The 15,908-nt window shown below is 39.0% G+C and overlaps 1 protein-coding gene and 1 long non-coding RNA gene across 2 annotated transcripts in view; one reads left to right on the top strand and one right to left on the bottom strand.

Moving 5' to 3' along the window:
* Positions 1 to 2,833, bottom strand: part of LOC143142090 (histidine ammonia-lyase-like) — a 16,196-nt gene extending 13,363 nt beyond the window's left edge. The window contains exons 1-5 of the mRNA XM_076302772.1: positions 2,730 to 2,833; positions 617 to 834; positions 343 to 391; positions 219 to 249; positions 21 to 95 (exon numbers count right to left, since the gene is read on the bottom strand). Coding sequence (XP_076158887.1) covers positions 21 to 95; positions 219 to 249; positions 343 to 391; positions 617 to 834; positions 2,730 to 2,818 — 462 coding nt within the window. The 5' untranslated portion in view covers positions 2,819 to 2,833. The remainder of the gene's footprint in view (positions 1 to 20; positions 96 to 218; positions 250 to 342; positions 392 to 616; positions 835 to 2,729) is intronic.
* LOC143142091 (uncharacterized) lies at positions 843 to 10,869 on the top strand. The gene is made up of 3 exons (XR_012990895.1): positions 843 to 941; positions 4,189 to 4,255; positions 4,362 to 10,869. It is a non-coding gene; the product is annotated as an uncharacterized LOC143142091 (long non-coding RNA).
* The last annotated feature ends 5,039 nt before the right edge of the window (positions 10,870 to 15,908 follow it).

The raw sequence follows: 15,908 nt of genomic DNA, 5'->3' as shown, positions 1-15,908 counted from the left end.
GCAGGTCAGCTGGTCTGTACCTTAATCTTTAAGAGGCCTTTTCCCAATCTGACCAGGTCTTCAGTGGTGAGGCTTTCTCCATCCAGAGCGATGTACTGCAAGACAGAGAGGAACATAAATACATTAATGCTCAAGTACAAAAAAAGTATAGAAACAAATAAAAGAGAATGAATAGACCTAAATGTTGAAATAAATCAACAAGTGCAAACCACACAAACCTCTGTTGGGTCCTTCCAGGTTGCCTGGGCACTATGTATTGGTTAAGGCTCAATGCAAATCACTGGTACACACACAGCAACGCAAACTAGAGACATCAGGCACTGAGCATGCTCAAAAGGATACGCAGCAAACACAGGAAGAGTTGGGTATGACCAGCAGTCTCCTTCCATCACTGCAAAATAGGAAGACCTTTTTGTGTAAGATATGTATACTGTCTCATTTAGTTCAGGGATTATGTTATTCATTGTGTTAACATCAGAAAAATATGTTAGTATTTATCAGGACTTATTGATATCCTTTTAGTTTCATACATAGGCTATGACACATTCTGCATTATTTGTATCAAACATGTTTGGATACAGTTTGTTTTGGTTATGAAGGTATGGCTGCAAGTTACCAAGCTCTACGAAATCGTTGTTATGGAGCACTTTGCTGATTGGTGCGTCCAGGTCTAGAGGCGCTCCGTCAGCGCATCGTCTCATGCTGAACTTGCCGCTCACGCGATTGGAGCGGGAAATAGCGGCCTGACCCAGTTGGAGTGCGTTGCGGATGGCGTCACCGCACATCTCCACGAACCACTCACCTCCAACGCGGATATTGACCCGAGTCATGATGCTAGTGATAGGAAACAAGAGAAGCACGGGGGTCGGGTGGGGGTTGGGGTTGGGGTCAGAAGTTAAGACAATAAAAGCGAAAGAGAAAGGTGCACAAACAGGAAACGGGTAAGTAAAAAAAAAAACGTGTTAAGCTAAACAAATAACATAGTCTTTTCCTTGACAAAAACGTAACACCAACATTATACATTTGGCTTGCAATGTCACACTTGTTTCATGGTGTAACATTTAGGAGATTGATAGATTTCAGATTAAGGAACAACATTTTAACAAAATTAGAAAAACTGTAGGCCTATGTGGGTAATTTTAGATGAACTCTTCTAAAATCACTTGGGACTTTGACGTTAATTTGGTCGTGTCATATCCTATATATAATAGTAAGCTTTGTTCTTTTTTTGTTGTTGGCAATAGTCAGATGTTTTGACTTGATTTAATCATTGATGTTTTGCCATGATTTGATTTTTCAGTGCAGTCAGGATTAAGATATGCTATTAGAACTTGTCAAAAATAATGCAGGCCTGTGTGTTGGTGTTGCTTGCATTTTTTTGTACCTGGCCATAGAGGATTAAAAGGCTTCTATTTCTTGACCTCTGTGTGTTAAAATAAATAAATAGCTGGAATAATGTGCAACCTGCTTAGAGTTTCCCTGCTCTAGATTTGAACCTGTTCTTGGAATGGTTGTGCAAATAACAAAATTGAAACACACAATCATACAGTAGGTGTCAAAAGGTTTGGAGAGTGACATTACTTTTAGAACACTGTATACAGTATCAGCTGGTCACCTTTGCACTATGCAGAGACGCATCCCAGTTACATAGTGTCACATTCCTATATAAATATTTTGCATTATGCAGAGACGCATCCCAGTTACGTAGTTTCACATTCCTATATAAATATTTTGCACTATGCAGAGACGCATCCCAGTTACATAGTTTCACATTCCTATATAAATATTCACATTCCTATATAAATATAGTAGTAGTAGTAGTAGTAGTACATAGTTTCACATTCCTATATAAATATTCACATTCCTATATAAATATAGTAGTAGTAGTAGTAGTACATAGTTTCACATTCCTATATAAATATTCACATTCCTATATAAATATTTTGCAAAATATGTTGCAACATTTATTCACTCTTTTCACTTGTATAAAATCCACATTTTCATTTTTACTCGTATGAAATACACACGTGCAAACTGAAGTTAAAGACATGGAAAAACACACACAAGGACTTAAAGAGGAAATGTGAAGTTGTAAAGTAGATTAAATTAGATTTAGATAAATACAATGCCAGCTGGAAATCCAACTCTAATATATATTGTGTATTGTACTTGAGTCTGTTTTCTAGAACAGCTACAACTCAGTTACTTTTTGAATTTGTCAATTAAACTTACACACACACACATACGCTTGAAGTTCTGAAAGTGTGAGAGAGCACTACTGTTGTTCTGACACTCAGCAGACACACACTACTTAGGCAATGACTAAGCAAACACACACCACTTGGGCAATGACTAAGAACTACAAAAATATTTCCATATGGCCTTTTATTGCTATGGCAACTATGCCCTGCAGGATTGTTTGACCCCTTTATTGCTTCTTGCAGATATATGAAATCTTTAAATGTTGTTTGAAATTGAATTAAGGACACCAGATATATGTACTTTTTTCACACTCACTGAGACATAGAAAGGCAACACGTATTATTGTGTGTCGCCTTATAGTAGAGGTTTGGAGATTAGTTTTTGTAATTTTAGAGAAGAGATTCCAAATTCAAAAAATATTTTCCAATGAAAATAATATATTTTTTCAATCTGCAATATATTGCTTAATTCAACTTGTTAACTACATGATATCTAAGAGATTTGATATATTAAATTGTTCACCATACCTGAGCCTGAAGATGAGAATTGATGAATGTGTAAGGAATATTCTAATTATCTTAAATACATAAGCTAGGCCCCACCTACTGATGGTCATATGATTTCACAGATGCTGCATTCTGTAAAGTCACGTGGGATGTATCAGACAGGAAACCAAGAGAGATGTGATGTGTGTCTCTGCACAGCATCTTTGTGTCTCCATTTTAATTGGTGGAGTGCTCAGCGCTTGACAAAATGGCCACTGATTATTTGTACTTCTACACAGTGAGGCCAGCTGGTCAGCCCTGCAGTAGGCCTAGGTCAATCAGTTGGGCTACATTTTTATACATCTTTACAATAGCAAATAAGCCACCTGCACTGTACTGTGTGTTTACCTTACCATCACCTTGCCTGTATCTTGTATTGTGGCAAGACTAATGTCTCAACAGCTTGAGTCATGCCTACTCACCACCAAGCCGCACAATACCCCATTTAGTTCAAGGGTCAGGAGACTAGATTCTTGAAGTCAATTTATGGTTTCATACTCAATACTCCTAACACTCCTATGCAAAATATCTATTTGCCTGCTACAATGCAATATCTATTTACCTGTAAAATGCAATATTTATTTGCCTGCTACAATGCAATATATATTTGCCTGCTACAATGCAATATCTATTTGCCTGCTAAAATGCAATATCTATTTACCTGTAAAATGCAATAACTATTTGCCTGCTACAATGCAATATCTATTTGCCTGCTAAAATACAATATCTATTTACCTGTAAAATGCAATATCTATTTGCCTGCTACAATGCAATATATATTTGCCTGCAACAATGCAATAGCTATTTGCCTGCTACAATGCAATATCTATTTACCTGTAAAATGCAATATCTATTTGCCTGCTACAAAGCAATATCTATTTGATTTGCCTGCTACAATGCAATATCTATTTGCCTGCTACAATGCAATATCTATTTGCCTGCTACAATGCAATATCTATTTGCCTGCTAAAATACAATATCTATTTACCTGTAAAATGCAATATCTATTTGCCTGTAAAATGCTATATCTATTTGCCTGTAAAATGCAATATCTATTTGCCTGTAAAATGCAATATCTATTTGCCTGTAAAATGCAATATCTATTTGCCTGTAAAATGCAATATCTATTTGCCTGTAAAATGCTATATCTATTTGCCTGTAAAGTGCAATATCTATTTGCCTGCTACTGTAGTGGGTTAGATTGCTCACGCTGACGTTTGTTACGTCACTATCAGCCTAATTACTTGCCAATCCCCCTGATTAGCAGCCGCTGCCCTAACACCTTTAAAAGACCTGGAAGTACCGGTGAGTGACTGCGCTGTAATTCTTGCTCCCCCTCCGTTGAGAAAGCTCCCTGTCCAGCGTGGTAGGTCTCTTTTCTTAGCGGGTTGTGTTGGCTTTCCACACTTTATGTTTTATGGGCTTACCTTTTGTCTTGTAGCCTCGTAACTGCTGTTTGCCTCCTCCACCACTCCTGTTGAGGGTATTCCTATTTCCTGCCAACTCAGGTATGCTTCTTAATGTTAGTCACAATAAGACAATGTTTACATTCAGATACATAGTGAACTGCCCTGTTTTGTACAGATTTTAAATCCTCCATAAATGTGCGCACAGGATTGTGGGTATTCCGAGCATGCAGAGGATACACACAAATTGGGCAAAACAAAGGACTTCGGCCTTGGTAGACTTTGATGGATGCTTGACATTGGAACAGTACTTTGGTGGGACTCCATGATGGTGTGTAGACGTTTTGACTGATATATGTTGATAAAGAGTATATATACTTATATAATGTCTGGTACATACTGTTCATTTCACTCGACACGGCTCCCTTTCTAGAGAAAGTGAAACAAACGTGACAGTTGCTGAAAGAGGAAACCACACCACACCGTCTCTGCCTCCTGTGGTAGACATGTCATGTGATTAGAAAAAATTCCCCTTACGTTTTTGCATCTTGGAAATCACCTCAAATAAAAGTGACCTTACCGAGCTCCCCTAACATGATTGTAGTGATCGCTTGAGTCAACTCGTATCTTCAGCAGTTTGCTGTTTATTGACAAAAATATTCAGGTTCATGTAACTACTGAGTGGGTAACCGACATGGGTATTCATACAGGGACACAGAAAACAAAGACAAGGATGGCACACAGGATGGCACATAGACAGGAAAAGGGGGCACAAGGATGGCACATACTGGAAAGCTTTAGGACAACTTCTGCACACAGGGACCACAATGATAATGCTTAAACACAACTAAAAGGGGAAACCACAAGGCATTCTAAAATGGACCATTCATCACAGACAAGTACACATCTGTGCTCACTTGCGCAGCTTTCTGAGAGCATACTCAATACTATGTACTCAAACACATGAGAGCATACTCAATACTACAGTATGTACTCAACAACATGAGAGCATACTCAAGACTACAGTATGTACTCAAACACATGAGAGCATACTCAATCAGAGGCAGACAGAGTACACAGCTTCATTACTTGAGTAAAAGTACAGATACCCTTTGCTAAATTTTACTCAAGTACAACAGTCAGATGTCTACTTAAGTAAAAGTTCTGAAGTACTTGTTTTTAAAAGTACTTGAGTATCAAGAGTACAAGAGTAGCCTACATTTTCTAAATATTGCATTACTACTGTCACAGTGCTCACATTTATGTACAGAAACATCCTACGTGGAGTTATGAAAAATGTTAATGTTAATACGTTGGAGAATGTAAAATGAATTGGAAGTAAAATCAAGTCATTTATATCTTTTTACCATGTTGCCAGGGATGGGCAGTATTTCTAATACATGTATTTAAAATACGTATTTCAAATACAAAATACTATTTTGTAATTGAAACACTTGAAGCCAAAACTATCATTGACTTGTTCAGAAAATTGAAATAGTCTGGCGAGGTGGGGCCACAGGTTGGCACATTCCCGGGATGGACCTGCTGCGTCTTCATCCATTGTTTAGTCCATGGTTTCGTCTCTTATCTAAATCTGAACATGGAGTTCACTTTGGCGGAAAGCTCAAGGTGATTGCTGATAGGCTGTCCCAATCAGTGGCGCCTGCACAATCCAATCACGTTTGAGAGGGAAACAACAAATTGAGGGTTTCCGAGATTCCGAGATTTTTTTTTTTTTTTTTAGGAATTACTACATTAATAATACAATTAAGTCTTTCAAATTTCAAGATGACCAATATTTTTTCAAGATGGCAGCCATAACTGGTTTGAAATTTGAAACATCACTGTTGCATAGATTAATCTGATATTAAGGATCTTAAGTGTCAAATCACAGAACAAACTGTCAGGATCCAGCCTGGACTAAGTGACTTTGTGCCACCCTGGTGGCCATTCGGTATATTGTTCTGTGTCATGTGCTTTGTGTTTACCTGACAGTACGAACTGACAATCAATGGACCCAGCAGACTCTGATCATATGGAGGAGTTAACTCATTGAGTGCGAAAAACGTAATATGCGTTGAGTGCCAAAAACGTAATATTAAGTTTTTAGCTTTTTTTTTAATTACGAAACTAGACACTCTAACACACCTTATATGTGATTTTGGGAACTCTGTGATGAATGGCCGCAGATACATTGAAAGCACAATTTGAAGCCATCCTGAGGTGACAGCTGGAGCTGTAGAGTTGGAGTTTCCGATGCACAACAGGATATTTACGCTTAACTCAGGCACTTCACAGTACAATCAATCATACTAAACCAGAATAAAATGTTAATAGATTCGGCTACATTTCAAATCCATCCCTCCACACATGTTGCATTGATTAAGAATGAACGTCCCAGGGTGGAGCGCCGTCTGCTTTGTGTTTACCTGTCTGTCATCTGTCTTTGTCTCCACCCATCTCCTTATTTGGTCGGTACTTCCTGTCTTGTTAGTTTTCCCTCCATTTTCTGCTCCCACCTGTTCCCAGTTATTGTCTTGTTAGTCTGGTCCAGTCCTGTCTTTCTGTTAATTAGTCTGTGTATTTCAACCCCCCTGTTGCTCTGTCTTTTGTCGGTTCGTCTCTTGTTAAAATGCTGTTTGTTTGTAAGTTAGTAAGTCTGGTAAGTAGGGATGGGCAAAGCGAGGCTTTATGAAACACTGAAACGTTCGAAGCAATTGTGCCGAATTGTTCCGAAGCTTCGAAACAATTCCGACACCTCAGAGCTGTTTAGGGTGAAACTAATCTGTCAAATGCTTCGTATTGGAGATGGAGTCTTTAAAGTTCGTGGCTCGCTGTGTTACCTGTGTTCAGTCTTTTTCAAAAGCTAAGCAGTCATGCCCTTGGTCAATTACTGGATGGGAGACCACATGAAGTCAAAATAAAGAGATTCTTATTGCTGCCGCTAGTGTTCTCTAAATCACTTTCTTCTTATAAAAACTCTCGATTTTTGACCATTCTGAGAGTTTAGTTGAAACTGCGTGGTTAATGATGAAGTAAGAAAACATAAACAGATACGATCTGAAACAATACCTTAAATCAAACGGGGATCGAACCACAATTGAGCAGCCTGGGTTAGGCCTACCGTGCAAAAACACCCTCACTAACCACTACACCATCATGGTTATTGCTTAATAATAGTCTACACTGTTAATTGAACGCGCGGGCACGCCTGCCGACACCGGTGAAATGCCCTGAAGGTTCACTTAACTTTGGTCACATGACATGGGGATTTTGAACGATGTTTCGAAGCAGTGGTCACATGACATGGCTGTTTTGAACCACGTTTCGAAGCAGTGTTTCGAAACACTTGTGCTTCAAAACCTCGACACAGATTCGAGACATCGGTTTCGAAAGTCACACCCCTAGAAACGAGGCTTTGTGAAACAACGAAACGTTCAAAGCAATTGCGCCGGAATTGTGTCGAGGCTTCGAAAAAATCCGACACACATAACTCCATGGTGACATCTAGTGGCCAGTTTTGCTAACATCACATTTTGACCGTGAAGCACAACTGCTTCAGACAAAGAATATAAATAGCCAACATGGAACGCAAGATTACGTCCACAGCCACATGGTTCAGTGGTTACACACTTGCATTCGGCCGGAGCTGCCGGTGTTCGACTCCCTGCTGGTGCTTAAAAAGTTCAGACTAGTATATGCTTTCAGTAACTATAACATTTTTATATCTGCCAGTTACAGATGTTTTGTTATTTCAGTATTTCATATTATTATACATTATCCTTTGGAATATGCTGGAGAGGAAAATAATACAATGGTTTTAAAATGTAGGCTATGCTTATGGCCCAGGGGGCCCTTATGACCCCATACATGGCCTCCCTGATACACTGCCCTCTGACCCCATACATGGCCTCCCTGATACACTGCCCTCTGAACATGGTCCTTTAGGGAAGGCTTTGTTGGGGGGATTGCCTGCACATTACACCAGACCCCGATGCGCAGCGGAGGGATCTTGTTCCGCCCTGAAGGGACCTATTTCCCGATAATGACCGGCGTCCTATACATTATCCCGCTTATTACACGGCTACTCCCCACGATATGACTCTATTTGTTACCGTTTCATCGTGGCTTTTGCAGAGAAACAAATAGTTTGCAACAGCACACGCTGAACTTGAATCAAACATTCTTTAGAACACAGCTGATCAACTGTCTGCTTTCACTTTTGAATGAAGTTCCAATCCTTGCGTAGTGATATGAAAGACGTGAATTAGAAGCACAAAACCCATTTTCCTTAAGAGCGGTCTGTTATACTTAGCAACGGTCTGTTATTGAGAATTAGCAGACCACCGAACGTTGGGAAGGCCCATTCTAAATTTAGGGAACACATCACCCCAGTTCTGGCCAATCTTCACTGGTTGCCAGTGAGTTTTAGGATTGATTTTAAAATTGATTTTAACCCCCTACTGTCCGGCTCGGCCCCTCAGATCCTCCAGCTTGGGACTTTTAGTTGTTCCAGAAAGTAAACTGTCAACTAGGGGTGACCGATCATTTGCAGTTAGAGCACCCAAGCTTTGGAACAGCCTCCCTTAAAACATCAAATCTGCACCATCAGTGGCTGTTTTCAAATCTAGACCCACTTATATACAATTGCTTTCCTTAAATAGTGAATGATTCCACTCATGTCTCTGCTAATTTATTATCATTATTATTATTTCTGTTTGTTATTTTGTCTTGGGTACTGTACTGTATATTTTTCCAAAATTATTGAAAAAGTAGTCTTGAATCAACTAACCACCTTCCTAACATCAAATGGGTATTTTGATTACTTTCAGTCGGGTTTTCGGGCAAATCACAGCACTGACACAGCTCTCATCAAGGTTTTCAATGACATACACCTCAATACAGATTCAGGTAAAACATCAGTCCTAGTGCTACTGGACCTTAGTGCAGCATTTGCCACTGTTGATCACAATATTTTATATTGGCATAGTTGGCAATTTACAGGCATAGTTATCAACTGGCTGAAATTATATCTACAAGAAAGGAGTTTCTTTGTTGCCATTGGAAACTGTACCTCAACACCAATGTCCTTGACCTGTGGTGTTCCCCAGGGGTCGATCTTGGGGCCACTATTATTCAAACTCTATATGCTCTCACTTGGACAAATCATCCAAAATAATTTGATTTCATATCATAGCTATGCAGATGACACACAAATTTACTTAGCTCTGTCACCAAAAGACTATGGTCCCCTTGAATCTCTGTATCAGTGTATAGCAGTATTATTGAGGATGTCTCAGTGTATTGAGGATGTCTCAAAATTTTCTTCAGCTGAACAAAGAAAAAACTGAAGTAATTATATTTGGTAAAAAGGAAGAAAGACTTAGGGTTGCCACTGTCCTTGACACAAAAGGGTTGAAAGCAAAAGCATAAGCATAATTCTCCTCAACCCTGACTTCTCACTGAAAAAAACGTGTTGTGTATTATCCTTGTCCAATCAGGGGCAGATTGGTGCGTGTCATTGAGTGTACAGTAGATGACGTGTATTCGTTCGACATTCTTTCCATTCATAAAATAAAACGAAACGAATGGGCAGATACCGTAATCCAAAATTTAGAATTTTCATTTAGGTGGAGAATCGAAAAATGAAAAAACGACCCGTTATCTGTTTTTTCCATTTTGGTTTTTAAAACGGGAAACGAAAAAATTAGTGGTTTCTCGTTTTTTTCTCTTTTGTTTCACTACTAAAAACGAATGAACGGAAAGTACACGGATTGCAAAGGATACTGTTAAAAATCTTGGTGTATTAATTGACAGTGATCTAAATTTCAACAGCCACATGAAAGCGATAACTAAATCAGCTTTTTACCACCTTTTTACCACCAAAATATTGCCAAACTTAGAGGGCTGATGTCAAAAGATGATTTAGAAAAACTCATCCATGCATTTATCTCCAGCAGGGTTGATTACTGCAATGGACTTTTCACAGGCCTTCCTAAAGCTATTAAACAGCTTCAGGTGATACAAAATGCAGCAGCTAGGGTTCTCACAAAACTAAAAGAACTGACCACATTATTCCAATTCTTAAGTCCCTGCACTGGCTTCCAGTAAGTCACAGAATTGACTTTAAAGCACTACCGCTTGTTTATAAATCACTAAATGGAGCAGGACCTAAATACCTCTCAGACATGCTTCAGCAGTACACATCCTCCAGACCTCTCAGGTATCACGAGAAAAACCTGTTAGTAAAACCTGCTGTTAAAACTAAACATGGTGAAGCAGCTTTTAGCTGCTACAGTATTTGGCTCATCTCTGGAACCAACTGGATGACATGAAAAAGGCCCCAACTGTAGCCAGTTTTAAATCTAGACTTAAGACCAAACTGTTTTCAGATGCTTTCTGCTAACTGCACTGAGTTATAATTTCTGAATCTGTCTTGAAAATTATTCTACCTTGTGTCTTTTATTTTGTCTTTTTAATTATTCTCTATTTTCAAATGATTTTACCTTGTGTGTTTTATGTTTTCTTTTTATTATGATCTTTACCTTTTGAACTATTCTTTGACTATATCGTCCTTCTATGCTTTCATTTGTTATTATTGCTTGGTTTTGTTTATGTAAAGCACATTGAATGACCTCTGTGTATGAAATGCGCTATATAAATAAACTTGACTTGACTTTTGTTTCTTATGTTGAGTTAAGTTTGTGTTTGGTAGTTTGTCCTTTTATTTATTAAAATTGTATCATTATTACTATTATTATTATTACTATTATTATTATTATTATTATTATTATTATTATTATTATATCATTACTATTGTTTTGTTTTGTTGTTTTGTCTGTAAAGCACTTTGTGCTTGAAAAGTGTTATATAAATGTTATTATTATCATTATATCTATCGTGGCCATTACTTCCTGTGGAATGTCATGCGAAGCGGAAGACAGTTTTCAGGGCATTTGTAAGCTCTGGAAAGACAGCCAACATAGTCTTTTCCTATGTCCAGCCAAGCTTGATACAGTGTCACAGCCCGTCAATGCATGACACACTGGAAAAACACACGCCCTCTCAGGCCCAAGCCCTGCTGAGATGTCATGGGCTGCTAGGTATCGAAAACTCTTTCCAGCGCCAAATGCCAACCAAAGCTCACCCTCTGGCTTTAGACCCTGAGCTGCTGCCACAGCCAGAACCACAACATCAGTATCAACAGTTTGGATCATCATTTTCTGATGATTATTTCTTACTTCATGGGCCACATGTAGTAACATGCGGCTATCAGCTTCCTCCAGTGCCGGTTCAGACCTCCATGGGGCCCTAAGCAAAATCCTGCTAAGGGGCCCTCCTACCTGAACTCCGAGGGCCAGAATGTAACCATTTTTTTAATATATATTATCTGACACCCAGTGCTCCCAATACAATCATCCCACCCCATTTTGGATGTCTACGGAAGTTACCAAATATAGTGTTTTCCCCATAAAGGACCTTCACAGCTATACATGCCCAGTTTTAGGGTTTGGGCTGTTTGCTTTTGATGCTTGCAGTACATATGGGAGTTTTTCCTTGCCACAGTTGCCATATGGCGTGCTTGTGGGGGGTAAGAGGGTTAAGGCTGCCAGTCTTATGACATGTCATTTGTCATGTCATTTTCTATATTTTTGATATGTTGCTGAGTGGATCATAAACGGCCCCAGCAATGAAGAAATGTGATTGATAATGACTGACTGACTATTATTTTGTTACATGCTTCAAATGTAAAGCACTTTGAGCTGCATTCTGTGTATGAAAGGTGCTATACAAATAAAGCTTATTATTATTATTATTATTATTATTATATTATATCCCCTTACAAAAAATAACTGCAGTTTTTTCGAAGTACAGTTCAGTTATAGTAGTCTACAGTGCAGTAGCCTAGTATTTTCATGTCCAAAATACTGCATTTCTGTAGTAAATTACAGTACTATGCAGTACAATGCAGTTTTTTGTGTCCAAAATACTGCATTCACTGCATAAGAACTATAAATATTTCCTCCAAAACTGCAGTTTGATACTCAGAAATCTGCAGTTTGACACTTGATGTAATGCAGTTATTTTTTGTAGGGTCTGGTTGTGCTAGTAGCCTACTTGCTGAGGCTGTTCTTCACCTGTGTGTAGTAGGCTACTTGCCAAAGACATAGCTACTGAACTGGCTCCCCTGATTCCCTTCAATATTTTTTCAAACGTAGACTATTATAAACAATAATTTTAATACTTTATATAGGTCTAATTTAAGATATGCATCTATTGCCCATGCATTCTGTTCAGTTGTAGGCTATCTAAACCAACTAAAGCTTGACTATTGTAAAACCATTTACTTCTTTTGAAATGTATGGGAAGAGTGAAATCATCGATTAGTTACGACGGGTTCTCGCATGTTTCTGCTGAAAAACTGCTAGTTTCATCCCGAGCTGCACGTTATCATGAGAGCATTTAAAGATGCGGTTATTCTCGCATGTTTCTGCTGAAAAACTGCTAGTTTCATCCCGAGCTGCACGTTATCATGAGAGCATTTAAAGATGAGTTTTTTTATTATTTTTTTTAAATATAGCCAGTCGCCCACATTCAAAAAGGGAACATGCGATTATATTTCACAACTTTGCTAAGTACCATGACTAGGAAAGGCTGGCCAGCAAGCCGCAGACAGATTAGGGGATTAATTTCCCTGTTTGGTTGACCTAGCCACTACACACACACACACTGCCTAGGCTAGGCCACCAACACACGCTGGAGAGGTGCGTGTAGACATCAAACCATGGAACAAACACAAGTTTACCCGACTGCTGTTCCCGCTGTTCATTTTTCTGAAGTTTCTTCCGTTTTTCATGCCCTGAATGATAATTCGGTTTCATGTTCATCTTCTTGAAACACTGGCGCTGTAACTGTATAGGCCTGTCTGTCACTAGCTTGACTCAAGGGTAGGCCTGCACGATTCAGGGAAAAATATGAATCACGATTTTTTAGCTTAGAATTGATATCACGATTCTCTGCCACAATTTTTTCCCCCTCCCGAAGTGTAATATTTATTGTACACATGAACCATGACAAAACAAAACAATTTGGCAGTACCAAACATAGATTTCAGCACCTATAGCACATTGTGCATCATCGCCACAAGCCTGTAAACACAGAGGCTTCAATGAATAAAGAAAATACTGGCCATTTAAGTACAGTAGGCTACCAAAAATACTACATATAACACATTGAACTAAATATGGTCCTGATGCAGGCTCTATCTGAACCCCTTGAACACGTCTTTACATAACTAAAACATGTCAATCAACATACTGCAGCTACAGCTTCAGTCTGTAGAGAAATGGACTTTGTCAATTGTCAATTTAAGTACAGTATCAAAAACAGAATGATGTCTTAGCACACTCTTGAACTGCTTGCCTTTTAGAGAAACATTCACCTGGCCATTCAGTTCGGTTTGAGACTGAGTGGTTGGCTGATTCTCATCACTACCCAATGTTGTTTGCCGTAGCCTAATGTAGGCAACAGATTATTTCTTTAAAGTTATTTCTCCACTACTGGTTCATTTATCATTTAACTGGTGTTTTATCTACGTCCTTTGCAAATTAAGCCACATATAGTTCGGTAGAGAGACGTTTGAATAAATTAGCGTTTGCGATTGACAACTCGATTGACAACGTTGTGATAAGTAGGCTACAGTGGGTATTACTTCAAATTGTCCGGTTTCACGCGTGATTCTCACGTGACCTCACACGTGAATCACGCGTCTTATATTTATATTTCCCCAGTGAAGCTCCAATGGCCCAAACAACCACCAGGTGGCACTTGTGAGCAGGGTTAGGAACGTCGGCTTTTGCCGCTTTGAGTCTATACGCGCCAGTAGGCTACAGTATGAACCATACATTTAGCCTACCCAACGTTTGTTTCCACAATATTACCCCCTGATGAGCTTTCATTTCGATGGCTGATAGGCCTACAGTACGTCTCCTGCGACAGGTCTCCTATGGGTGTTCCTTGTGAAGGACACCCTTAATAGGGAGTCACATCATGTGTCATGTGTTTTATTTTTATTTTGCTGTTTTATTTTGTTTTTATTTTTCTTTCTTTTTTACTATTCGTATTTTAGTTCCCATCAATATCTAAGTATAATCTGGACCAAGGCCGTAGTCATGATGTCAACACTGGGGGGGACCAAATCTGTGGTGGGGTCTGAGGGACCCCCAAACAGAATTTCAATACATTTCCTACCATGAAAAAATATTATTAAAAATCACAAACAAGTCGTTAGTTAGGTAGGGTATTCCAAACTTTTGACGGACATAGGCATGGCACGGATGGATTATGAACCCCTGGGCACAGATGCCCCCCCCCCCCTTCAGATAGAGGGGTCCTGAGGCATTCTCCTACGGAAGATTTTTTTATTTTTTAAAAAATGACCCACCAGATGACTTCTGGTGAGTTTTGTGAAAAGAGAAGGGTGGAGAAGAAGCAACTTCACACAGAGGCTTGGGCTTCAGGGCCCCCTGAGCTCTTGGGCCCAGTAAGCCCATTCAGTAATCCATCCCTGGACCCGTGACTCCATTTGTGTTCAAAATGTATACTTTAAAAGAAATTACAAACTAGAGTATCTTATGATAACCTCTATATTACACAGAAATAAGTCTTTGACTTACTTACACCTGAAGATTAAACTAAGGCTTAGACTCATAGGTTTGGCCTAATAAGATTTTGTCTTTTAATTTAGATTTTATTATGCTGGCGGCTAATCACACAATTTTAACAGTTTGAAAGGGACAGGATTCAGGAATAGGCTACTAAGACAGGCCCCTCTTCTGTCTGACTCACTTCATGTTACCCCTGTATGCATTATAGACTGGCTTCTGACAGAAATGACGTTTTGTGCCAACATGTAGAAACACTAGGCCTACTACAGCCTTTAATTGGTGAATGGAGGTGCAAATTCCTTTCTTTGGTTATTGTCCGCGATTCACATTAACTGTAGGCTATCATCACATTGTAAACGTTTTTTCCAACTTGTGTGCTGTCGCCACATTTGATCACGTTTAGCCTGCATGGATGCGCGATTGAGGGCGCATGATATGATATGACATGATATCAACAAAAACATGGAACCTGCCTGCAGATTGAAGAGAAAATGATTTGAGTGGCAAAGTGTTGGGTGTGATCTGCTAATTCTGATCTGTTAATCTGATTCTTATCTGCTGATTCTGATCTGTTAATCTGATTCTGATCTGCTGATTCTGATCTGGTAATCTGATTCTTATTCAACTGCTGCTCTTCATTTCCTGCAAAAATGACCTGATTCCGATATGGTAAGTTTGCATATTCATTGCCTTTGTGCGCAACCTGCTTATGACATAAAGCTCTGCGTAGTCTGTGATTGGATTTGGAGGACTAGCCATTAAAGGGGATTTTTACCACGCAAAGTGAGAGTGAAAGTATATAGTTGTTGGAAGGTACTGCAGTGTCTGTGTGTGTGTGTGGTTGTTGGAAAAACCCTGTGAATGTGAGTCTGCACTCATTTCCGCTACAATCAATGTAGCTTTGATAAGATCCACTTTAACCTTTTTCTTGTATCATTCCTCTCATTTAATTCAAACATTTTCTTGAATTTCCCCTCGGGGATCAATAAAGTATCTATCTATCTATCTACGTTTACTGTATTAACTAATTTTGAATCAGAATTTTGAAATGTGAAAGTCCACACTTGGTGACTGTACAATAACAAATT

Source organism: Alosa pseudoharengus, unplaced genomic scaffold (genome assembly GCF_046254945.1).
Source record: "Alosa pseudoharengus isolate Yale_2024_CS ecotype anadromous, Long Island Sound unplaced genomic scaffold, YU_APseudo_1.1 YU_APseudo_1.1_scf_24, whole genome shotgun sequence".
In the NCBI taxonomy this organism is placed as follows: Eukaryota; Metazoa; Chordata; class Actinopteri; order Clupeiformes; family Clupeidae; genus Alosa; species Alosa pseudoharengus.
The sequence above is the reverse complement of the archived record's forward strand: the minus strand, read 5'-3'. Positions and strand labels throughout refer to the sequence as shown.